This window comes from Triplophysa dalaica, chromosome 13 (assembly GCF_015846415.1).
Source record: "Triplophysa dalaica isolate WHDGS20190420 chromosome 13, ASM1584641v1, whole genome shotgun sequence".
Taxonomy (NCBI): Eukaryota; Metazoa; Chordata; class Actinopteri; order Cypriniformes; family Nemacheilidae; genus Triplophysa; species Triplophysa dalaica.
The window spans coordinates 1,831,623-1,858,119 of NC_079554.1; the positions used below are offsets into that span (position 1 = coordinate 1,831,623).

At 39.1% G+C, this 26,497-nt stretch overlaps 1 protein-coding gene across 2 annotated transcripts; it reads left to right on the forward strand.

Annotated features, from left to right (window-relative positions):
• The first annotated feature begins 9,702 nt into the window (after positions 1–9,702).
• prkg3 (protein kinase cGMP-dependent 3) lies at positions 9,703–26,476 on the forward strand. 2 transcript variants are annotated; one of them, XM_056765038.1, is made up of 23 exons: positions 9,703–9,769; positions 9,962–10,076; positions 11,933–12,024; positions 12,583–12,645; positions 14,114–14,240; positions 14,360–14,526; positions 14,792–14,905; positions 14,994–15,099; positions 15,265–15,328; positions 15,436–15,513; positions 15,665–15,753; positions 15,868–15,933; positions 16,024–16,071; positions 18,434–18,475; positions 18,710–18,821; positions 18,941–19,077; positions 19,151–19,240; positions 19,377–19,518; positions 20,296–20,459; positions 20,938–21,054; positions 23,623–23,685; positions 24,727–24,802; positions 24,956–26,476. In XM_056765038.1, the coding sequence occupies exons 3-23, from the start codon at positions 11,937–11,939 to the stop codon at positions 25,040–25,042; spliced, it is 2,040 nt and encodes a 679-aa protein (XP_056621016.1). In that variant the 5' UTR covers positions 9,703–9,769; positions 9,962–10,076; positions 11,933–11,936; the 3' UTR covers positions 25,043–26,476. The 2 variants fall into 2 exon arrangements, with proteins under 2 accessions (XP_056621016.1, XP_056621015.1); XM_056765037.1 differs by having other exon boundaries at positions 9,722–9,769; positions 9,918–10,076.
• Positions 26,477–26,497: the final 21 nt, after the last annotated feature.

Genomic DNA, 26,497 nt, shown 5'->3' on the forward strand with positions numbered 1-26,497 from the left:
GACAAACAATATCAATAGCAAAGGATATTCTGCTTCATTTTCAACCATCAAGACATAATATTTATCTTGTCCTCAAAGTTTCCCCAAACATGACCTCATCTGAGGTCACAGAATTCAGAGGTGTGAAGTTTAAGCCGTGTGTCGAGGAGAGACGTGTAGCAGAAGTTCTTCTGTTGAATGACAGCTGTTTTAACAGACAGAAGCTCGGGGATGATGTATTTTAATACAAGCTTCAAAGTGAGCAACAAGCCCCCCAATCCCCCCCATCTGATCCTATACAGATACATGTCCTAATCCACACTAACTCTGACACAAACTACAGATTAACCATCTCATCCAGCCACCCTGAATCCTTACCCCCCCACCCCGACCCTTACAGAACGCTCAGATGGTTTGAGTAATGTGTCAGTTATTTGACTCATTTGTCATCTGTGTTGCCCGGGAATTAATTGATGTAAGTAGCAATATTTGCAACCAGTTGTCATAAACTGCTTGAATACAGATGGGAAGAAATGCATTATCCTGCAATAATTATGTGATGCTCATATATATTTGCATATATTTGCAATACAGATCTATTAAAAGAAAAACTGAGCAACACAGATCAAGATGATAGAAAGACGAGATATTTTTGCCTAGATTTTCTCAAAACAATTATTAAATATTAACTTTGCATAATAACAACCTTACGCTGATCATTTAACACAGATTTTTATAGTATAAAATATATTAAAAAAATATACATTTAATCATTGCTTTTCTGTATGAATGGCAAAAACCACATCTTAATATTTTATGTCATCTTAATCATGCAACACGTGCTACAACTGCACGATGACCCTGTAGTAATGTAATAAATTTACAGCTATAAAAAAAGTTTTATTATGAACGTTTTATGTTTCAGATAGGTGACATGTGTTGTTCTTCATGTATGTGTGCTGTGTGTGTGGAACATGCAGCAGTGTCTGTGTGTGATTATTGGACTGCTCATTGGATTAAGAGACTGATTGTACTGCGGTAATCTTGTGTCAGATTAGCAGATATGACTGCTTTGGTAAACTGTCTGTAATGAAGACACACCTCCCCCCGTAAAATGATATTACTGCACAAAGGATGAGGATAGACATGACATTGCCACTTCACATACGTCAGTAAACATCTCAGAATTTTCTGCTGTCTGTCTTTCACATTCTCTGCGAAAGATCCTCAATCTGTTTGTAATGTGGTTTTAAAAACGAAAGCTACCTGCTCAATAGTTGATCCTGTACTTGCTAGTCTGTTTCAGTCATGTTTTGAATTCTTATGTCCTGTACGACTCCATATGTTGTGCAAGGAGCACTCACAATTACTTCTGTAACAGCAGTGACTTTGAGAACCAATTTAGCCTTTCTAGCTAAAATTTTATAACAATGGTTGCTTCTCAATTGTTGTCTCATCCCTTCAATCTGGCTTCCGTAAAGTACTGAAACAGCTTTGGTTAAAGTCACAAATCATTTGTTAATTTGTTCTGTTTGTCTATCCATTTTGATTCTTCTTGATCTCTAATAATTGTATTCTGCTCACCTGTTTAGAGACTGTCTTTGGTGTCTCTGACTTTGCTCTAAACTGGTTTAAGTCTTATCTTTCAGATCGAAAGCAGTTTTTTGTGTTGGGTAGTTGCAGATTTGAGGTTGGCGTGGTTCAATCAGGGCCAGCCCAAGCCTTTATGGGGCCCTAAGCAGAATTTTATTTGGGGGTCCCCCTGTGCCCCCAATACAATCAACTATTGTCAATGTTTGATTATTAGCATGCAGACTTTATATCTAACAATTATATTAGTTGTAGTTGTGTTTGGGATGTAGGAACATCATACACACAAAACACATGAACTTTGCATTACAAGTGTATTGTGATTGTCAACATTTGATAATTTTATAACTTCGAATTTTAGCATAAATGTCCCATTAAATTTTGAGCACGGACCATACAGGGACTAATCATACAAAGGTTGTATAATTTATTGTTCAATGCATTTAAATATTTGCAACGATTAAAAAAATAGTTATTATAATTTTAACACCAACATTTAAACACCCTTTTAAAGCCACGCAGCCCTCGAGGATAATTGAATCTTGTTAATTGTTCTATTTAGTGTATTTACTTGATAACCATTACATTAATTTATAATATGCACACAATTATTCTTAACGTAATCCCAAATAAAACGCTGAATTAACAGATAATTGTAAATGAGATATTTTTGATGTTAATAAGCAATTTGTCGTTTGCATCAATGAACACTTTGTTCAACATTTCTATCGTTGAACAATAAAAAAATGTCAAATATTTTATGTTTAGTCACTTACGGTATGTCATGTGTTGCACTGCACTCTTTTAACTTTAAAACTGAACCGTCCTGCTGAACTACAGCTGAAGACATGACAGTAGCTCCATCTTCTCTGATTTGATTGGTCACTGCTCAGCTCTGTAAGCAGTAATTCCCACCTCCTTTCATTTGATTGGCCACCTCACTTATTTTGATCGTTCAATTATGAGTTTAGTCAGTCATTTAATTTAACACACACCACAGAAAAAAGAGTGGGTATGGCCATGCATGAGAAATGGATGTGTGTTGTGAAGTAGCCGCTTGGTTTGCTCATGAGGAGGGCCGGCTCTGGGTGCAATCTGGTGTTCCCCAGGGTTCAATTTTGGGCCCTTTGCTTTTTTGTATGAACATTTTCCCACTTGGCCAACTCCTTAGGTCTCTTGTTCTTGATTTTTATTTTCATGCAGATGACACCCAGATATACACTCACCTAAAGGATTATTAAGAACACCTGTTCAAGTTCTCATTAATGCAATTATGGTGGTGGTGTAATGGTGTGGCGGATGTTTTCTTGGCACACTTTAGGCCCCTTAGTGCCAATTAGGGCATCTTTAAATGCCACGGCCTACCTGAGCATTGTTTCTGACCATGTCCATCCCTTTATGACCACCATGTACTCATCCTCTGATGGCTACTTCCAGCAGGATAATGCACCATGTCACAAAGCTCCAATCATTTCAAATTGGTTTCTTGAACGTGACAATGAGTTCACTGTACTAAAATGGCCCCCACAGTCACCAGATCTCAACCCAATAGAGCATCTTTGGGATGTGGTGGAACGGGAGCTTCGTGCATCCCACAAATCTCCATCAACTGTAAGATTCTATCCTATCAATATGGGCCAACATTTCTAAAGAATGCTTTCTGCACCTTGTTGAATCAATACCACATAGAATTAAGGCAGTTCTGAAGACGAAAGGGGTCAAACACAGTATTAGTATGGTGTTCCTAATAATCCTTTAGGTGCGTGTACATACATTTAAAATCTGATGTTAAAGCATCTGTTTCTTTTCTTTCACACTGTATCTCTGAGATTTAAAAATCATGATAAGACTGAAGTGATGCTCATTGGTTCATCTCACCAGTTACATAGAGCTGAGCCTTTAGCCCGTGATGTGGATGGCTCAGTTATACAGTTCCAAACTAAGTAAAAAAAATTGGGGTTATATTTGACTGCTAACTTAATATTTGATCTTTTGTTCGTAATACAGTTATAGGAACAACAAGGCACCTGCATAACAATATACATTTTACGATTGTTTTAAATTTGATTCTTTCTTGCATGCAGAGGAATGTAGGAAATTTATCAAGTATCTTTATCAAAATGTTTTTTTGGGGGGGTGGATTTTACTTCACTTCATTATGAAACATAGCTTACTCCACTAGATTTCATAAAATACATGTTTTTACCTTTAATACTTAAGTATATTAAAAATCTACTATCTTACTATTACTCAAGTAAAACGTAAAAAAGGAAATAACTTGGGTAGAAGTAAGAAATACTTTAAGTTTAAATGTAAAATTGTCATGTATTTTTCAATTGTATAGAGTAAAATGTATGAAATATGCCACGCTTTTTAATGTATGGAAGTGAAATATTTCCAACTAGTAAAATAAGTAAAGATACTTGATCCCTGTGAGTACAAAAACTCAAGTACTTTACACCTCAGCTTACATGTAAATAAAGATTCGCTGCAGATATACAAATCAAAGTTTAGATATTCAATTATAAATTATACAATCAATTATATTTAATAATAAACGTTAAATAATTAACAATTTATAATAAAAAATACTTTTAGTTTTAGTATTTTAATTGCAATATTTGTTTCCATGGCATTACTAACAGCTAAAAAGCAAACTCTCACAAATGAAGAAAAATGCAGGAAATGGTTACACAGAATGGTGAAAGACATTCATGTCCCGCTCCCTTTGGTTATGTTATCTGCTGGTGACAGTGTCTGGGTTTGACTCTGAAACCCTCAAAGCTTACACACAAACACAGGAATAATGTCTAATCTGGATAGAGCAGAAGAGAATATCTGTGGCAGACAGTAAGATGGTGGAAACCAGAGGGTTAGAGGAATGAAATGAGAGGAGGGATGAGAGGATTAAGACGGTAAATATGTAATCTTAGCCCACCGTCTGAAAAATGACACTAAATCTGTTAAACTCACCCACCCGCTGCTTCTCATCTCATCCAAAGCTGTCACTTCTGTTACTTTATTATTTTGAAGTCTCCCCGTATATTTTACAAAATGAGCAAAAGAGAGAAAAACAACGTTTAATATACAAGATTTTTAAAGGAAGTCGTTGTTCAAACATATGTTCACCTATTACACCATTTTGATTTTGATTTAATTTCTTTTTAGATTTAACTATACAGAGTAATTTTACTTGTGCTATTAGTAAACTTTACTTTCTGTAAGTGTAAACTGCTTTTCAGAAACAGACTTACAGTAACATAAAAAGTACACTGTCAGAAGATTAAGTGCAAAACTAAACTTTTACCTATACATTTAGTTGCACAAACAAGTAACAGAAAAAAGGAAGGTTAACTTGAGTGGTTATAGATACAGTCTAATCCTTTTTTGGAAACGCACCTCTCAGAACTAAATTATATACTGTATACAGATGCCAATAATAAGCTTTAAGATGCCATCCCTTAACCAATCTGTTGAAATCCTTCACAACCTTCAAGGACCAACCTTCCACAATGAATTCTTCACAGTAGAGGACAGCCGTCAAAATCACCAGCTGAAGTGCCCTTCACATCCACCAGAGGGCACGCCTCACTCGTCCATTGAACTACATTTCCCAGATTTCACTGCCCGGACTCATCTGTGTTTCATTTCTTCTGCTGTTGGTCTTCAAAGCAACTTAAACAAAAGTTACTGCGCATGTGCGCTGTGTGGCCCAAACCTAACTTCTGGTACACACTTGCAAATAATAGAGTCCCTGTAGTAGATCATTTCTAAAAGCCGACAAATGAAATAAGAAATACATGATATTAGCTAACAAGTTTAAAGTTTGTCTAGATCGTTTTTTTGGGTTTCCGGTAGAAGAACCGTTGGCTAAACTTAAATGCCACGTTACACAACCCATTCAAAAAATATTTTTTTAATCAAATGAATATAGGCTACTATACAGTTCAACAAACTGTCTATTTAATGCAATTATAATAAAATGTTTTTTGAATTAAGATTGATATATAAATTGATTAAAATATTAATACTTTTATTGAGTACCCGAAAGACCCTAGGAGCTATGTTGTCCGGGGCTATATGCCCCTGGTAGGGTCTCCCAAGGCAAACAGGTCCTAGGCGACGGGTCAGACCAAGAGCGGTTCAAAAACCCATATGATGACTACAATTTCGAAGACCGTGACGTCGCCCGGTATGGCGCAGCCGGGGCCCCACCCTGGAGCCAGGCCCGGGTTGGGGCTCGTATGCGAGCGCCTGGTGGTCGGACCTTCCCCCATGGGGTCCGGCCGGGCTAAGCCCGAAGGAGCGACGTGGGGCCACCCTCCCGTGGATTCACCACCTACAGGAGGGACCGTAAGGGGCCGGTGCAAAGTGGATCGGGTGGTAGTCGAAGGCGGGGGCCTCGACAACCCGATCCCTGGACACGGAATCTAGCTCTAGGGACATGGAACGTCACCTCTCTGACGGGGAAGGAGCCGGAGCTTGTGCGTGAGGTTCAGAGATTCCGACTAGAGATAGTCGGGATCACCTCTACGCACAGCTTGGGCTCTGGAACCACACTCCTCGAGGGAGGATGGACTCTTTACCACTCTGGAGTTGCCAAGGGTGAGAGGCGGCGGACCGGTGTGGGTTTGCTTATAGCCCCCCAGCTCAGCCGCCATGTGTTGGAGTTTACCCCGGTGAACGAGAGGGTCGCTTCCCTGCGCCTCCGGGTCGGGGATAGGTCTCTCACTGTCGTTTGCGCCTATGGGCCAAATGGCAGTGTAGAGTACCCGGCCTTCTTGGAGTCTCTGGGAGGGGTGCTGGAAAGCGCCCCGACTGGGGACTCCGTCGTTCTGCTGGGTGACTTCAACACCCACGTGGGCAGCGACAGTGACACCTGGAGGGGCGTGATTGGGAGGAACGGCCCCCCTGATCTGAACCCGAGTGGTGTTCTGTTATTGGACTTCTGTGCTAGTTACAGTTTGGCCATAACGAACACCATGTTCAAGCATAAGGGTGTCCATCAATGCACATGGCACCAGGACACCCTTGGCCGGAGGTCAATGATCGACTTTGTTGTTGTTTCATCTGACCTACGGCCGTATGTCTTGGACACTCGGGTGAAGAGAGGGGCGGAGCTGTCAACCGATCACCACCTGGTGGTGAGTTGGATCCGATGGCGGGGGAGGAAGCTGGACAGACTCGGCAGACCCAAACGTACTGTGAGGGTCTGTTGGGAACGTTTGGCCGAATCGCCTGTCAGAGAGATCTTCAACTTCCACCTCCGGCAGAGCTTCGACCAGATCCCGAGGGAGTCTGGAGATATTGAGTCCGAGTGGACCATGTTCTCCACCTCCATTGTCAACGCAGCCACTCGGAGCTGTGGCCGTAAGGTCTCCGGTGCCTGTCGAGGCGGCAAACCCCGAACCCGGTGGTGGACACCGGAAGTAAGGGATGCCGTCAAGCTGAAGAAGGAGTCCTATCGGGCCTGGCTGGCTTGTGGGACTCCCGAGGCAGCTGACAGGTACCGACAAGCCAAGTGGACTGCAGCCCGGGTGGTTGGGGAGGCAAAAACTCGGGCCTGGGAGAGTTCGGCGAGGCCATGGAGAAAGACTATCGGTCGGCCTCGAAGAGATTCTGGCAAACCGTCCGACGCCTCAGGAGGGGGAAGCAATGCCCCACCAACGCTGTTTACAGTGGAGGGGGGGCAGCTGTTGACCTCGACCGGGGATATCATCGGGCGGTGGAAGGAATACTTCGAGGATCTCCTCAATCCCGCCGTCACGTCTTCCATTGAGGAAGCAGAGGCTGAGGACTCAGAGGCGGACTCGCCCATCACCCGGGATGAAGTCACCGAGGTAGTCAAGAAACTCCTCGGTGGCAGGGCACCGGGGGTGGATGAGATCCGTCCTGAGTACCTCAAGTCTCTGGATGTTGTGGGGCTGTCTTGGCTGACACGCCTCTGCAGCATCGCGTGGCGGTCGGGGACAGTGCCCTTGGACTGGCAGACCGGGGTGGTGGTCCCAGAAGGGGGACCGGAGGGTGTGCTCCAACTACCGGGGATCACACTTCTCAGCCTCCCCGGGAAAGTCTATGCCAGGGTACTGGAGAGGAGAATCCGGCCGATAGTAGAACCTCGGATTCAGGAGGAACAGTGTGGTTTCCGTCCTGGTCGTGGAACACTGGACCAGCTCTATACCCTCTTCAGGGTGCTGGATGGTTCATGGGAGTTTGCCCAACCAATCCACGTGTTTTGTGGATTTGGAGAAGGCATTCGACTGTGTCCCTCGCGACATCTTGTGGAGGGTGCGCCGGGAGTATGGGATTCGGGACCCTGTGCTAAGGGCCATCCGGTCCCTGTACGACCGGAGCAGGAGCTTGGTTCGCATTGCCGGCAGTAAGTCAGACTTGTTCCCGGTGCATGTTGGACTCCGGCAGGGCTGCCCTTTGTCGCCGGTTCTGTTCATAATTTTTATGGACAGAATTTCTAGGCGCAGCCAGGGGCCGGAGGGCGTCGGGTTTGGTGACCACACGATTGCATCTCTGCTCTTTGCGGATGATGTCATCGTGCTGGCCCCATCAGACCAGGACCTTCAGCATGCACTGGGACGGTTTGCAGCCGAGTGTGAAGCGGCTGGGATGAGAATCAGCACCTCCAAATCTGAGGCCATGGTTCTCAGCCGGAAAAGGGTGGCTTGCTCACTTCAGGTAGGTGGAGAGTTCCTGCCTCAAGTGGAGGAGTTCAAGTATCTGGGGGTCTTGTTCACGAGTGAGGGAAGGATGGAGCGGGAGATTGACAGACGGATCGGTGCAGCTTCTGCAGTAATGCAGTCGCTGTACCGGTCTGTCGTGGTGAAGAAGGAGCTGAGCCGCAAGGCGAAGCTCTCGATTTACCGGTCAATCTACGTTCCTACTCTCACCTATGGTCATGAGCTGTGGGTCATGACCGAAAGGACAAGATCCCGGATACAGGCGGCCGAAATGAGCTTTCTCCGCAGGGTGGCCGGGCGATCCCTTAAAGATAGGGTGAGAAGCTTGGTCACTCGGGAGGAGCTCAGAGTAGATCCGCTGCTCCTCCACATCGAGAGGGGCCAGCTGAGGTGGCTCGGGCATCTTTTCCGGATGCCCCCTGGACGCCTTCCCGGTAAGGTGTTCCGGGCATGTCCCACCGGGAGAAGACCCCGGGGAAGACCTAGGACACGCTGGAGGGACTATGTCTCCCGGCTGGCCTGGGAACGCCTCGGTGTCCCCCCGGAAGAGCTGGAGGAAGTGTCTAGGGAGAGGGAAGTCTGGGCACCCCTGCTTAGACTGCTGCCCCCGCGACCCGGCCCCGGATAAGCGGTAGAAAAATGGATGGATGGATGGACTTTTATTATTAGCCACTAGGCAGACAAACAAACACAGGCCGGAAGTTAACTTTGGGAAACCATGTAGTATGCCCCGGGGTTTCTTGTGTTCCTGGTCAATCATTCTTCATGTTTGCTTTGCTTTTGTGACTCAAACAGCTTGCGCTTGGGTCCGTTGCTCATAACTGAGGAAACTACATGAGCAACATATTGTAAATTAATCAACCTGGTGTGCAAGTCTATTCACTGTATGTGGAAATTTCTATAATTGCCACATATTTGTGTGCAGTGCCTATCTTAGATGTCTTGAGGCAAATAAATAAAATTAGAAACAAACATCACTTTAAACTGTAATGTTTTTATTATGAATCAAAGAAACACATTAACAATGACAGACACTGAATTTGTTAATCTGAACTGGGGAATTGTTTTGTAACTATTCATTTATTGCATAATTTGGAAAAACTACAAAAGAAAAAAAACACATGGCCTTTTCGTTCATTTGCTTCGCAAGTTTGCAAGTCTCGTTTACAAAAATGTTTTTGATTCAGTACTCAAGGGGGCCCTCCAGTGGTGCAGGGGCCCTACGCACAAGCTACGTTTGTACGCATGTTAAAGATTCTTTTCATTCTTTCTCATGTCATTCCAAACCTGTATGACTTTCTTTTGCAGATTACACTTGACTCCTTTGACTTCCATTGAAGGAATTGGTTTGTGTGTATGCGGCTGACAAACTGTTGTTGTTCATAGCATCTCAACCATGTCCCATTTACCTGAGGACAGGGGTGGAGCTTCAGGTGAATGATTCACATCTATCAGGCCGACTTCAAGAACACACTGAGCTGGAAAGAGACAGAGTATTGAGAATTCAGGTAGGTTTTCATGAGTAGTTTTATTCTGTTTACTAAAACATACTTGCATTGATTAATAAAGTGTGCATGTCTGATGCAGTGTCATGTAGGACACATGTGAGAGGCATTTAACTACGCAATGCAAATTAATGTTCTACATTCATGACAGATCATAGAAATCATCTCTGAAGGTCTTTTCATCTGCACACACAGGAAGGAACGAACTTTCTCTCCATCATTCTGTTAGGCTTTGGCCAGGAGTAATGGTCGTGTTGAGGATTTCTGTAGCCTGACGTCTCCTTCAGTCATAAAGCTTACAGAACAAAGGGTAAGAAGGCCAGCTAATCATTTCCTCATGAGATGAACACCTGCCGCTATTAAACTCACTGCTGATGAAAAGAGAAAATACAGCTGCCACGCCATTTGAATGGAGGTTATTTGTGGTTATACACTTGAAAATAAAACTGGGTAGTTTTTAACCCATGGTTGGGTCAGTTATCGACAACGCCAAGAGAGGACTAAAGCCAACATATGTGGTGTTGTTTCAACTTATTTCAAAAATGAGTATTCTAATTTTTATAAAATATTACACTACATTTGGTGTTACTATTAGTGTATGTATAATATCTATCTAAAAAGTCCAGCATATTTCGTTAAGTTTGCTTTATGTAGTTATTAGCTACTAGTATATTTGTAAGTATACTAAACTGGCCCACTTTAAGTTTATCAAACTTTGAGCACACTAGCTTACAACTACATTTGGCTTCAAAATAACAAAATTTGAGAAGCATATATAACAAAGACTGAACGGGTTTTTTTAAATACGAAAAGCACAACCTTTAAACAACCATGGGTGCTTTTTTTTACTTTGGTCCAGAAATGTGTATTTAGCCTAGAGGAAAGTAAATCGATTCGAAAATCATTTGATGTGTTAAAGCCCCAGTGAAATGAAAATGAATGTTTTTTTATTTTATTAAAAATAAGTTAGCTTTAAGTCAATAAACTGATATGCTCCTACTCGCTGACAAAATTCCCATTTAGAAGATATAAACGTTGAAAACTGACAGTCTGCCACGTGCGCTCAAAAAAATCTAGAAATTCCATGACATCACGCTACACTTCTAACGCTAAGCTTCTTGTCAAAGTTCTCGTTCAATTAAATCCACTCCAGAATCCAAAGAGTCCCCTTCACTACGAGATCTGTGGAAGCGACGCCTCATATCAGCCTATCCTACATTATGAATGACGCATAACATACTAGATGGGAGATGAGACAGTGTACACATTTACATTAAAGTCTGAATTTCACCTTAGTGTCACGTGAGCAGTTGCATCATGTGATCTGTCCCCTGGTTGAGAGACACGACAGCACAGAGCCGATCATATCTGTCGATCATAGTTGCAAATACGTTGAGAAAACAGAACGTATCTTACCCCATTTCAAGTCTTCACTGAATATTGTATGTCAAGGCTCTATGTAAGGGATCAGACATCACAGCCTTTATGAGTAAAGATCTTTGCATATACTGTTGAAAATTTTCATATTTGGCGCTCGTTTGAACGGTGTCTCTGAATGGTGAAAACGCCTCTCAAAATGCTCGCCATGGATGCAAAAAACACAGAAAATGGAACCCGGTCCAAATTTTTTTATGGCCGAAGACAATATCGGAGGCAGTGTGTAAAGGTTATTGACACAACGTGAGGTCGTATTTATTTTTTTAATGTGCTGAAATTTCGGACGAAAATTTCGGACCCAATGTGCAATGTCCTTAAAGGCGAAGAAAAACGCCATGTCACACATCAACGTAAATAACAAGCTTGAAAAGACACGTGACTGATCCCAAGGCGTTTCACTGGGACTTTAAGGTTTAAATTAAATTGTCAAAATAGGTCAGTTTTGTGACAATATACAAAATCATTCTGTAAACGGCCCACCAAACTTAACATAATGACTTTACTCTCCAAGTAATTTCAATGTATTATTTATTATTGTTTGCTGTAACTTATAAAAGCGTTGAAATTGCCTCACTGATTCTGATGAATATAGATGAGTATTCTGATTATAAGAATTCTTTGATTTTTGAATTTGTTTGATAGTTGTCAATGTTGGGTCTGGAAAACAAAAGTGATCAGAGTGATGTGTGAGATGTTTTTAATGCTCTGTGTTCATGTCCTGCTGCTCAGATCAATGGATGCCCAACTGAAGAAAATCCAGCAGATGCTGGAGAAACAGTGTCAGCTCAACAAAGAACTCCAGAATCAGAACCAGGACCTGCGTAAGACCACAATATTCCTGAAAAATCAAAGAAACTGAAAATTGATCTCCCATTACTTTACTGGTCTTGCATTTTGTGTCTGCCATGTGTTTTATTCTCATTCACAACAATATGAGAAAATTGAGCAAAAATTTAAAAATGACTGATAACAAAAACTGATAAAAAAATCTAGCTTACAACAGTAAAAACTAACTTTATGCTACATAAAAACAAATTCGGAATAGATTGAGAAAATTGAACTACTTTTACTAAAGTGTCTTTGTAGATTTTCCAGTAGATTTTTCTGTAAAAAATATTGATTCTGATTGGTCAGCTGTGACATCTCAAGTTCATTTATTCCCTGGTTATGCAGTCATCTTTGACCACACATACTTACATTCATCACTCCACTTTTTTCTCATGCCAACATGATCAAAATACAGAGCTATATTTCAAATCAATATTTCAATTTGTGTTAGTTTCTTGATTCGCTGATGTTAAATGATTTAATGACTCACTCATTGAGTGATTTTATCCTTTCTTTATTCGAGGTGATATATTGAGATGTTTTCATTACAGAGAGACAGCTTCAGCAGAAAGAGATTCATTTAAAAGAGCTGCAGGACCGATTGAATGACTTTGGTAAGATAAGCATGCTTCATCTTTTTTAAGAATGATTTTTTCAAAAAGTATTTTTTTGCATTATGTTAATAAGTCAATGCAAAATTACACATTTTCTTTGTTATCCTGTAAATGAGCTTGTTGTACTATAAAAACGGACGGTAGCCTTAACTACTAAACATTTATTGAATGCAAAGCTTTTTATGACAGAAAGCTTTAGAGTAGACAACTCATTCTGAATGTCGGTAACTGTCTGATGTCAGTAAGACGAGGAACACGTGATGGGTGATGTCTGTTCTGTGTGTATGAGCTCAATCCACCGGGTCACTTGAGGTAATAAGAGCTGATAAGAATTGCGTAAGTGAGAAACTATTATTCTTTAACAGCAGATAAACTACTCGTCAAATAAGTAAGTTAAACAAAACTTTTTTTTCTGTGTAGCTCAGCTTGAGGGGTTTTTCTCTTCTGATCAAACATAAAACACAGAACAAACATTATAATGCAATGAGTCATGTCAAGTTCTCTTTCTTCCTTCAGAATTGACTTTATAGTCAGTTAAACAACAACTACAGGCATTGTGCCCTTGAGTTCAGTGATGGCCGTCCTGTAATGATCTCCTTCATTGTCTGACGTCAGAACATAAGGAAGAAAATTAATAGTTAATTTTTATTACAGTACGATGTTAAAAATGTCTGTAGATATGAGAGTATTACTGGCAGCATGCCAGTAACTGTCATGATTCCGCTATCATGTCATGTTTATTCTTGTTCTTGGAGCGGAGTCATGGCATAGCCTTAGGGTTTTGTGTGAGAAAGTCATGGCTTGGTTTATATATTGACGTGTCATGCTCTTCCTCATGTCTCATCAGTGTTTCCCTCCGTCTCGTTTCCTTGTTACCTTCCCATTAGTGTCTAATCCCCAGCACCTGTTCCTGGTTAATAACCCTCGTGTTCATTGTCCTGTGCTCGTTCATTGTGCTTGTACTTGTACTGTGAAAGTCTCTGTGAAGGTAACTACTTGTAGATTTACAGTTTGTTCAAATGTACATAAACAAGTCTTTTAACTTTACAGAAAATATCAACTATAAAATAATAGCCTCATGAAAAGCATTCTGGGATCCAAAATCTGAAAAATAAACAGAAAAAGGTTGACGAGGATTACTGGTTCCCAGAAAGCTTTGGGTGAGGCTGTTATTTTAGTTTGTTTTATCTGCAAAGTGAAAATGTATAATGTTCATTTATCTTTGAACAAACTATTGCCAATAAATAACCGTAGATAAATATATCTACAGTAATTGACTGGCAACTAGTTGCAGAACTACAGCAAAAGTTGTCACAGTGTACTGTTTGTTTTTTATAGTGCATTGAAATGCAAAAAATGACCGAAATAAATGTTTGAATAATTAACATAAAGTGTGTGACGTGAAACACCACAATACATAATTAATAATATAGATAAATGGAAATTACGTGGGACATTTTTTTTTCAGCGGGTCCATCACAAGCCAACAGTAATGAAATACATGAAGTCAGAAAGAGTCGAGCGGCCGTCGTGGCTCCGGAGCCTGTAGCAGAAGACCTGGAAATCCCTGCCAGCAGAGTCCAAAAATCTGCAAGGTTTCTTGTAACTCTCATTATTTAAAAAAGTGTATAAACAACAGGAGAAAGTGTTGATCACTCTTAAAATAACTAAACACAGTCGGTTGAATTCTGTTAATGAGCTTGTGTCTTCACAGCGAGAGCGCTCAGATCATCAAAGCCATCTCTAAGAATGATTTTCTCAGGCGTCTGGATGAGGAACAGATAAACATGATGGTGGAGCTCATGACGGTTCTGGACTGCGCTCCCGGCGATGATGTCATCACAGAAGGCACAGAGGGAGACAGCATGTACATTGTCGCTGGTGTGTACACGTGTGTAAGAGTCATTAGGGAAAGTGTGAGTTTGTGCATTTACAAAATATATCGAGGGTCTTGAACAGAGGGTCTTTTATTTTATAACAATTGATTTCTTAAAAGTGCTTTTCAATGAAATAAGGCAAATCGCATCACATTTAGTTATATAATCTTTCCATCAAGGGTCCTAAGCCTAAAAAGGTGAAAGACTTATTTATAACATTGTGTGAATTTTCCTCGTGGTGGATCTGAATTTCATGGTGATTTCTCCAGATGGTGAGCTGAGAGTAATGCAGGCTGGTATTGACCTCCGAACTTTGACCTCTGGTGATGTGTTTGGGGAGCTGGCCATCCTGTACAACTGTAAACGCACAGCATCTGTCCAAGGTCAGTGAACCAATGAGAGTCTCTGATGTGTGTGATGCCGATCGCCCTCTGCTTGTGTATTGAGGAAGTGTTTTCTGTTTTCTCTCAGCTGTCACTGCTGTGAAGTTGTGGTGTATTGAGAGACAAACATACAGAAGCATTATGACCAGCAAATCCAAGAAGAAACGAGAACAGCTCATGGGATTCCTAAAGAAGTAAGACAAGTTTTTTGTATGTTTATAATAAATGTAGAAAAAGTAAATATTCCAGGTCAGGTCATACATCACTTTGTATTGGTGCAGCACATTTGTACATTGACTCAACCGTGTGTCGGCTATCGTGGTGTATTGATGATGTTTAAATGAACTTGTTTCCATCAGAGCTCAAACTTTAAAGGCCCTGAACAATGTGCAGCTGTCTAAGATCATCGACTGCATGGAGGAGGTCAGTGTCAGTGTAACGTTAAAAGAAAACAAGAAGAGAACCATAACAGAAGTGCTTGAAAGGATGCAGGACTCATTACTTATAATGTTTGTTTTTGTCCCCCGAAGGTGAAGTTTCAGAATAATGAAGTCATTGTCCGGGAAGGAACAGAGGGCAACTCTTTTTATATCATTCTTAAAGGAGAGGTATAAGAAGCATCCACTTGTGCTTATCTGACAACATCATCGAGATGATCAATAACCATGTTTTCTGAAGCATTTACTGCTGTTGATCTTCAAATACATTGATTTTAGACACCAGAAACACATTTAAATACTTGGCTTTATTTTCCATCAGGTATTAGTGACGAAGAAAGTGAACGGACAGCAGAAAAGCATCCGTAAGATGGTAGAGGGGGAACACTTTGGAGAACTGGCTCTTATACGGTAACCATGGTCAACATTACTAAGTGACAACATGTGATGAGGGCCATGCATTATAAATACAACATCGACTGAGAAAAAGAAGTAAAATTTGATTTGGTAATGTGTGTAATCCAGAGAGATCCTCAGGACCGCCACATGCACAGCTGTGGGAACCGTCACCTGCTTTTCCATTGATAAAGAGTGAGTATGTCTGCTGACAATAAAGTTTTACACACAAGACAAACATTTCTGTCAAACTGACCAAGATAAGCTGTTCTTATTTCCTCACAGGGTGTTTGAGGAGACCATTCCTTTCGAAAGTCTGGAACTCCATGATGAGTAAGACACATCTGAACAACAATCACAGAAGAATCAAAACAAAAATCACAAACTATTCACGGAGTAATCACAGAATAGTCACAAAACTCACAGAATAGTCACAAAATAACAATCACAAAATATTCAGATTAATTACAGAGGACAAGAGTCACAAATTCAGTGAATAATCACAAAAATGTTAAGAACAATTACACAGCAATCACATTAACATTTACAAAATAATCACATTGTCATTACAAAAACCCATACTCACAGAAGTTATGACAAAATATACACAGAGTGATAAAAGTATAATTAGAAAATTCAGAATAATCAGAACATATTCATAGAGTAATAAAAAATAGTCGCAGAATACTCACCAAAGAATAATCACAAAATATTCGTGGAGCAATCACTGAATAATCACAAAAATAAAAAGAACAATTACACACTAAGCACATTACAAAAGAACCACATAATAAGTACAGAACAGTCATAAAGATAACATAATACTCACAGAAAGGTTATGACAAAAAATTCACGGTTTAATCAAAGTATAATTAGAAAATTCTGAATAATCACAAAATATTCACAGAGTAATAAAAACATTGACACAGAATTCTCACCGTCGAATAATCAAAAAAAATTAGAATAATTGCACAATAACAACAGAATATTCACGGAGCAATCACAGAATAGTCGCAAAACTCGGAGAATAATCACAAAAAATATACAGTAATAACATTAGCAATTACAATATAATCACATAGTAATTACAGAATAATCACAAAAATAACATAATACTCACAGAAATGTTAGGACAAAAAAATTCACAGAGTAATAACAGAATAATCACAAAAATGACAGAAAATCACGAAATATTCACAGAATAATCATCACAAAATAACAAATCATACAGAAACACGATGCTACCACAACTTCTGTTTTAAAATTCATTCAGCAAACAGCAGCCTATCCCGTTGCTCCGGAGAAAATTACCCTCCTTCATCCCCACCTCACATTTACAATCAGGACTTTAATTCTGTTATTCCTTTTCATAACTCTCAATTACTTTACATAATGTGTCACACTTAAAATACGTTCTTGTTCCGTTCTGTTCTTGTTCTTGTTCTTGTTCTTGTTCTTGTTCTTGTTCTTGTTCTTGTTCTCGTTACGTTCTTGTTCTGTTCTTGCTCTTGTTCTTGTTCTTGTTCTTGTTCCGATCTATTCTGTTCTATTCCGTTCTTGTTCATGTTCATGTTCATGTTCCTGTTCCGGTCTGTTCTGTTCTGTTCTGTTCTGTTCCGTTCTTATTCATGTTCTATTCTGTTCTTGTTCTTGTTCCGGTCTGTTCTGTTCCGTTCTTATTCATGTTCTATTCTGTTCTTGTTCTTGTTCCGGTCTGTTCTGTTCCGTTCTTATTCTGTTCATGTTCATGTTCATGTTCATGTTCCGTTCTGGTCTGTTCTGTTCCGTTCTATTCATGTTCTATTCTGTTCTTGTTCATGTTCATGTTCATGTTCATGTTCATGTTCATGTTCATGTTCTTGTTCTTGTTCCGTTCCGTTCCGGTCTGTTCTGTTCATGTTCAGTTCTGTTCTGTTCTTGGTCATGTTCTGTTCTTGTTCCGTTCATGTTCAGTTCATGTTCCATTCCGGTCCATTCTTGTTCCGTCCGTTCTTGTTCTTGTTCCGTTACGTTCTTGTTCTTGTTCTTGTTCCGGTCTGTTCTGTTCTATTCCGTTCTGTTCCGATCTTATTCATGTTCTATTCTGTTCTTGGTCATGTTCTTGTTCTTGTTCCGTTTATGTTCTTGTTCCGTTCCGTTCCGTTCCTGTTCTGTTATGTTCTGTTGAAAGGAGAGTTCCTTAAAGTAGTTGTGATGAGGATCTGGTGCTGTAAGTTCTGCTGTGATTCTCATCGGCTGGACTGAGGTAACACAGAGGCTGCTCGGTAATAAGTGGAGGGTTCAATTGGCCATCAGACTATCCCTCATCCTCCTTCACCCTCAGGAGGAACAACAATGGTTCACATGTAGAGTGGCTTCTTAGACCAGATGAAGATATTGTGAAGGTCATCTGTGTAAAGTACTTTAAAACATCCTTGAGGTCTAGGACGATGAATCTGACCTCATCACCACATTCCAACCATTCATGAACTAGATGGACACAACCAAATGAACACTATGTTCTCAAAATAGCCTTTTTATTGCTGAATTAAGTTTCAGATTATCTACCAGTCATATGAAACACGCATGTCGGGTTAGATTTGTGTCAAGACAATAACAGAGAAGTGTGCCAATAATAAACACATTTCATCAGCCATGAAATAAACGTGTAACAGTATTACAACAGAACAGATGATGCACATGCTTTGTCTTGTAGGCCAGATCTAATCGAGGATGTTGAAAAGACAGAGAAAGCGGGGTAAGATATTGTATATGTTTTACTTTAATACATACATTTGCAAGTTTTACATGGAATCATTTCATGTTTTATACCATAATATTACAAGTAAAGCTCTTAAATCTGATGTTATATCATTTCTGATTCTCTCAAGCAGGACTTCCTTAGTCTGTCTGGTGTCTACATCTGTATATAGTCTGTAAATCATGGTTCATTTCTAAATGAATAATATATAGTGTATGCTGTCTCCCTCAGCCTGAAAACATCTCTGAAGCTGAAAGATTTGATTCCTGTGCTGTATCAGGAGGGCAGCTATCAAGGAGAACCCATCACGCTCGGAGTCGGAGGCTTCGGAAGAGTCGAGCTGGTATGACACAAGAGAAAACAGACATAACTGATTTTATTTTTGCGGGATTTGTTTCCTGTTTAGACACCAGAATTGAGTTCATCTGATTTAATCTCATGGATGTGGATCATGTGCTATAGGTAACAACCCTGCAGCACAGAAAGTACTTTGCCATGAAGAAGGTCAGTAAAAAGCACATCGTTGCAAAGAGGCAGGAATCACACATTCTCCTGGAACGGAGAATCCTTCAGGCAATCCAATGTGATTTTATCGTCAGGTTAGTTTTTGGATCCGGGGCTGCTGGGATGCGTTTGTTAAAGCGCTGATATTAAAAGTGATCTTCTGCTCAGACTGCACGCTGGCTTCAAAGACTCACGATACATCTACATGATCATGGAGTTCTGCTCGGGTGGAGAAATCTGGACCAAGCTGAAGGAAGCGTAAGATATTCACTGGTTGCCTATTCTATTCTTTGTGGTATAAAGCGTTATCAAAATTCTGATGTGTAAAACCAATATCGCACTCCGTATTTGTGTTTGCATGTTTTCACGTGTGTTTTGTGATGTCTTGACTCAGGGGTCGATTTGAAGAGAATATAGCGGTGTTTGTGACAGCGTGTGTGGTTGAAGCCTATGCACACCTTCATAAGAAAGGGATCCTGTACCGAGACCTGAAACCAGAAAACCTCATGCTGGACTCCAAAGGATATGTCAAATTGGTAAAAAAAATGCAGTTTAAGGTTAATTTTGTTTACTGAAATCACAACTACCGTTACGATAAAATATTGACCTGAAAATGATTGGAAAAACTTAAATTCAATGAAAAACAGAGATGTTGCTATAGACAAAAAATTATTAATCTTATATAACAACTTGAAAAATAAACAAATTCATTTTAAAATGACAAAAAGATACACCAAAATTGCATAAACTTTAACTAAAATATCATAAAAACTAAAGATCTTAAAATAAAAGCTTATTTTAAATATTAATAAAACTAAATAAATCTTAAATCAAGAATGTAATAACTATGCATATATATATAATATAAACTTAAGAGACCATTCCAAAAATGTTTTCATCATAATTTTTTGTGACCATTCCAGTTCAGTCCAGGAGTGACATGAAGTCATCCATCAGCAATGAGAAAGATTGACAGCATGACAAGACAAATGAAAACTGTGTGAAAAATAAAGATTATCAAATAAATAATTTACTGTTGAGCTTGTCCTAAATGCATGTCAAATACAGGGGATCTTTTCTGGTATTTTCACCAGTTTCTCCAGTTTTCATTTCTGAAAAAAATACATATTTAATATTATAAAATTTTGGAAATACTGTTAGTATTATAAATATATATGTGCGGTATATGTCTAATATCTAAGCATCATAGAGTTTACTCGTGTTCAGCTAAATTCAATACCATGAATAAGTATGATGTAGATGTCTGCATAGCTCACCTGTCTCTCGTTCTTTTTGTGTTCTTTTACTTTCAGGTTGATTTTGGCTTTGCAAAAGAGCTCTCTCGAGGTGAGAAGACGTATTCGTTTTGTGGTACTCCAGAGTACATGTCTCCAGAGATCATTCAGAATCAGGGTCATGACTTCGCTGCTGACTTCTGGTCACTTGGTGTTCTGGTCTATGAGCTTCTTGTGGGAAGGTATTCTATATGAACCCACACCGTAGACACTCTTACTTAAAGGCACAAACTACTACAGTGTCATATATTGTGATCACTTGTGCGCTTACAAGATTCCAAAATGCTTTCAACAATGATTGAATCCAGAGAAATGAGCAATTTTAGCCAATAAACACTTTCCTCATTGCTTCATGCCATCACCTGTCAGAAGCATTATGACGGGTTATCCTCCATTTCACTCTCAATTCTTTTTTTTTATGTTGTTTTGAATTCAGAATGAGCTGTTATGTTAAATATATCTCGGATATCTAAAGCTGATTTCAGCTCTTGTTTTTTTTAAGGACATGTTGTATCCATTTTTTTCTCAAATTGTCGGGAAAGAAGAATGGGAGCAAAATCAAGCTAAAAATCCTATAGTCTGAGTCGCCTTAAAACTGGGATTTCTGTGTTTTACTGTTCACTAATTATTCAAAATAATGTTTTTTTACTTGCCTTCCAGTCCCCCCTTCTCCAGTTCAGAACCACAGAAGATCTATGCTAAGATTTTGGATGGTGTGATGAATTTTCCTCCATATCTGGAAGAAGGTGCCAAATCTCTCATCAGTAAACTGTGCAGGTAAGCTGGTAATTCTCTTTCCTATTCTAACACAAACATGGTTTGGTTTTTACACCATTAAACACTTCTGTCTAATAAATGTTAGTTTTCATTTGCTAACTTGCATCAGTGAACACTAAAGTCACGTTTTTCATAACTCTTCACAGTCAGCTCAACAGAAGGACCAAACTGTCTTTACTCAGAATGCATTGAAAAATGGCATCTTCCAAAATCCATAAACACTTTTGTCACTTTATCTTTTTTAGCACATTTATCAAATGCTCACATTCAATAACGCAAGCATTTGACACAATGATAGATTAAAATAAGCGTTAAACAATATCAAGCATGAAAAAATATGTGAAGGTCTAGGTCTATATTTTCCTCGTATAGGGAGCTCCCTAATGCATTATGGGGGGTCCCGGATACCCACAGCCCCCCCCTAAATTTGAGCACTGCTTTTGAAGTTTTTTTGCAACAGAGGTGTAAAGAGTATCTGAAAACCATACTTGAGTAAAAGTACACACCTTGCAGTGAAAATGACTCCATAACAAGTCACGAATTCCAAAAGGACTTCAGTGAAGTCTTACTGTGCGTTCACACAGCCAGCGACTCTGTCACTAGGTGTCGCTAATCTCTTGCTACGAGGTCGTTAGAAGGCGTTTCTGCCTTTGGTTGCTCTGGAAACATTTATAAAAAAACTCTGCAGTTACTGACGAGAGACGGATGACATGAGCTCCGATGCTTTACTCCTATTGGTAATCGTGATTGACAGTTGTCGCTGGGTGTCGCATGCGGTGTGAACGCACAGTTAGAGTATCTGATTTTAATGTAGGCTCTAAGCAGCACTTGTCCTCAACACTTGTCAGTGAAAAACAAGAAACAATTGATTTGTGAGGACTGCAATCCCATCAAACTGAACCCCTCAGAATTGCAACAAATCAAGGTCGACACCATAGCCTTCGTCTATTACAAACACCCAAGTCTCAGTTAAGCTCAAGTGCTCACAATGACACCAATATCCTTCAAAAAGGTCTCTTTAGTAAGATGGATAAATGAACTGATGTCAAAAGTCAAAGTTAAAGCCTTTTTGCACTGGACATGCTGGTTTTGGCCTCATCGCCAGCTGCAGTCGTGTCCTCTTCCCATATAAAACAACAGTGATGTCAACTGCCTGATAATGCACCCGCATTCACATAAACAAGCCATGTTGACCAGTTTCTGTAAGTAAGGGCAAAGTGCAAAAGATATAGTAGCTTCAATGCCTTGTCAATGGCATTAGTCATTCCATATATATATTGGAGTAAAGTGTACATTTACTTATTCAGAAATGTAGTCAAGAAGAGAGTAAAAGTTGCTAATAACTTTAATACACATTACAACTACAAAGTAGTTAAGTACAGTAACTAATGACTTTCACTCCAATACTTTACAACTCTGGTTAGCAATTGAAAAAAGTGAAGTGTTTTATTGGTAACACTTTACATTAAGGTTCCCTTCTTAAAGCATTTATAATGTGTTCATTAATGATGAATAAGTCATTTACAAATGCATTATAAAGCAGTTATAACTGCGTGAATCAAAATGGATTCTAACGAAATACCTGCCAAATAGTAACTCACATGTTATAAATGTTTATTAAATGTAATTTTTCATTATTAGTTATCAAAAATAGGCTGTCAGACTGGAGAATGTAGGGTGTTACGTTGGTTTTTCATATAATTGTATATTTCATATCTTATGTCAATTTTCAAACCATGTTGATCATCCGATTCCGAATGTCTTACGGTGTCCTCCAGAATACCTTCAGATCCTGATTTTTATCCAAAGCAGTTTTTTCTCGCTTACCAAGATAAATTCATCAAAGTTTGATCACTTTTTAACATGAAAGCTACAAAGGTTATTTGTTGACGGTGTTTTATTAATGATTAAATGACTTCCAATAGTTAAACATGTATTTATTATTTATTGTAGAAACAGAATGCTTGCTCAAAAGACTACATCTCTGACGTGAATAATACATTTACAAGTATTGACATCCCATGAAAGTGCACTTTAAAGAAAAGTGGCTGCCTGTGAAAAATCCATTCACAACTTCAAACACCTAACTTATAAATGTTAAGAGTTATAAAATGTTAGCAAACCATGAAAGTGTGCCTTTATATAGTGGATTCATGTGAACCATTTATGAAATAAATATATGAAATTTACAACAATAAGAAAAACCAACATAACACCATGCAGTCTCCAGTCTGACAGCCTATTATTCAAGCAACACCAAGATAATAATGAATCTGCTTTTGAGTCAAATAATAATGAATAAATACATCTTTTAAGCATCTATAACATGTGAGTTAATATTTGGCAAGTATTTCGTGAGAATCCATTTTTATTTATGCAGTTATAACTGCTTTATAATGCATTTGTAAATGACTTATTCATCATTAATTTTATAATCATAACACATTTATAAATGCTTTATGAAGGGAACCTTTATTTAATAGTCATTCAGTTTAATCGTGTGTGTGGTCTGTTGCTGTGACCTTGTTTATCTTGAGTCTGTGTATGTTGTTACGTCATGTGTTTCAGGCCACGACCTGGACAGCGGTTGGGCAACACAAAAAATGGCATCAAAGATGTGCGACATCACAGGTGACCTTTATGAACTGTGGGAATCAGTATAATGCTTAGATAATATTAATACTATTATGTACTAACACAGCATGTTAGTAAATATTTCTAATGTCGTTGATGTTTAAAGGTGAAGTGTGTTTTTGGACGTTGAAGTACCTGATGTAGTTTATTTAATGGATAATGCCCATTACATTGTTTCAGTTCTTCAGTCCAGTCCATCTCAGACATGCATATAAAATATTTGGGGACATCGAATATATTTAATGTGTTAAAGAAACAGTTCAAACATCCAGCATCAGCATCATCACCGCTGTGTTGTGTTTCACTGGTGAAAGTAATCTGATGGTTTTGTTGCCCACAGACTGTCCCATGATGGCCAAAATGGCTTTTGTGCTGCCAACGCTTGTGTAATGTTTTCTTGGTGTCAATCTCTCATTTTTATTATGGATTTATGATGTTTTAAAGTTTGGGATCTTTTTTGTTACCCATCCCTGACTTCTTCATACTGTTGTGTTTGGAAAGCTGCTTGATCTTCATGTTTCTGCTTGTTCAGTGGTGTTCTAGACTGTTGTACAGAACAGAACAGGTGTTTTTAAGGTGCGTTCATGCCGTGTCGAAATTACAGTCATTATGAGATGATAACCCGTGGCACTCAGCTTGTGCTCTTCACGTCCTCAAACATATGATTATCTGTTTCTATGGCAACACAAGTAGTGTCAAAATAAATGAATGTGAGATCATGTTGACAACCGTAAATGACAAAATACACAATGTGTGTAAATTATCGTCCATTATGACAATGTAAAGTAATTATTCTTGACAATTGAAATGTTAAACAACGTAACAACATGTTACTGCTAGTCGTCGCTTATTTCAGTTGTTACGGTGCTTGTTTAATTCAACATGGACATCGAGCTATTCCAAACCCAGTTGAAGACTTTTCCAGTTCTGGAACTTCACATTTCAGATTCACAGATTTAGTTGTGTATAAAATAATGCACAAATCAAAGTGCGGCAACTGTCCATGTTTTCATTTATATTTCCGCTCTATTGTTTCAGATGGTTTAACAGCATCAACTGGCACAAATTAAGAATGAGGCAGGTGGAGGCACCAACAACCAAACTTATAAGAAAGGTCTTGTTTTAACCTTTATTCTATTTCTTTACTCAAAACATCCAACACACAACATGCAAAACTGATACCTGAGCACCTTTAATACAACGCACTCTTTAGCCTTTTATAATCATACTATAAAAAGTGATTCTTTTTGATATTTTTTCTTTACAGGGTCCCTGCTACATAAACTTTGACAGATTCCCCTATGATAAGACCAAAGCCGAGGAGGAATTTTCAGGATGGGATCGGAATTTCTAGACAAATGTCAAGTCCTGTCTCACAGCTCTCATCTGCTGAATGTTCAATAAGCTCTCTCCAATAATTTTACGTGCTCTTAAAGGGATACTTCACCCAAAAATGAACATTCTGTCATCCTTTATTCACCTTTGAGTTGTTTCAAATCTGTATACATTTATTTGATCTGATGAACATTTAGAAAGATATTCGGAAGAATGCTTATAACCAGACAGATCTTACACCCATTGACTCCCATTGTAGGAAAAACTACTTTATCTGTTTTTTTTGTTCTGTGGAACACAATTTTTTTTTTTAAGAATGTAGGACAGCAAACAGTTCTGGGGCACTTTTGATTTCCATTGTATTTTTCCCCACTATGGGGAGTCAATTGGGGGCAAAAAAAAACATTTCCAAGTAGTTATAGAGACTTGGAACAACTTGAGTAAATGATGACAGAATTTTAGTTTTTGGGTGAAGTATTTTTATTTTCCCAGATGTCCGCTTATGATGTCACTAATGTTTGTCTATTTAAGTTAATACATTACCCCATACACTGTCAGCAACACCGCCGAAGAGATATATAAATGATTTGGGAATGAACAGGTGTAGTTTTTACCCTGTTCTTTAAACTATGCAAATGAGTTGATATCAACAGCCAATCACAGCACTGGAACAGAAAAACCCTCACATCGCCATTTGTCCTGGAAGGTTGAAGGTCATTTCCAGGGTCACAAATGTTTTTATGCATCTCTCGTCTGAGTAGGGGAGAACAAGACACAATTTAACACTTTTTGGTTTTTGAAATCCCCCAATAAAACATATGATGATGAAATGTACTTTCATGCCTCCAAAACACTTCCTATGAAGTCTTGGGAACTTGAGAGAGAGAAAATTGCACGCCATCTGTCGGATCGATTCATCTCTCTCTGTCAGAGCTCTGGCGCATTTGGAAACACATGATTCACTCGGGAGACACATTAAGTTGGAAAGTAATGTTACTTGTGATTCGCAGTGTTTCTTCGTTCCCTGAGCAGTGTCAAGAGGGTGAGCGAAGGACAAAATTTACTCTGGTTTCTCGGTTACCATAGTAACAACTTGCAGAAGTGTCAACCAAGCTGGTGGCTGAAACGAAAAAAATATCTGGAAACGACACTGAGATCTCCAAAGTGACAGTACTGAATAATCAGAAAAAACAGTCATTGTTTCACTAAACTTATTGTAAGCTTAAAAGAAGGTGAATGGGACATATAAGAGTGATATTTTGATATACAGCATCTCAACGCCCATCTGATGCACGTGTGCATCAACCAACCATAAAAACCTGAACTGCATTAAGGCTGTTTATCAGATCATATCATTTATTTTCCACAATCAGAGCATCAAATGAGAGAATAATTTACACTTATACACAGCAACAGAATGTGTCTTGTTTATAAAAATGAACATTCAATCTGACTGAAGTTGAGAGAGAGTTTT

Coding starts and splice junctions, on each gene's coding strand:
- prkg3 (XM_056765038.1), top strand. CDS start 11,937: ATGGATGCCCAACTGAAGAAAATCCAGCAGATGCTGGAGAAACAGTGT. Junction 15,329..15,435: donor TCATCGACTGCATGGAGGAG/GTCAGTGTCAGT, acceptor TGTCCCCCGAAG/GTGAAGTTTCAGAATAATGA. Junction 24,803..24,955: donor CAACCAAACTTATAAGAAAG/GTCTTGTTTTAA, acceptor TTTTCTTTACAG/GGTCCCTGCTACATAAACTT.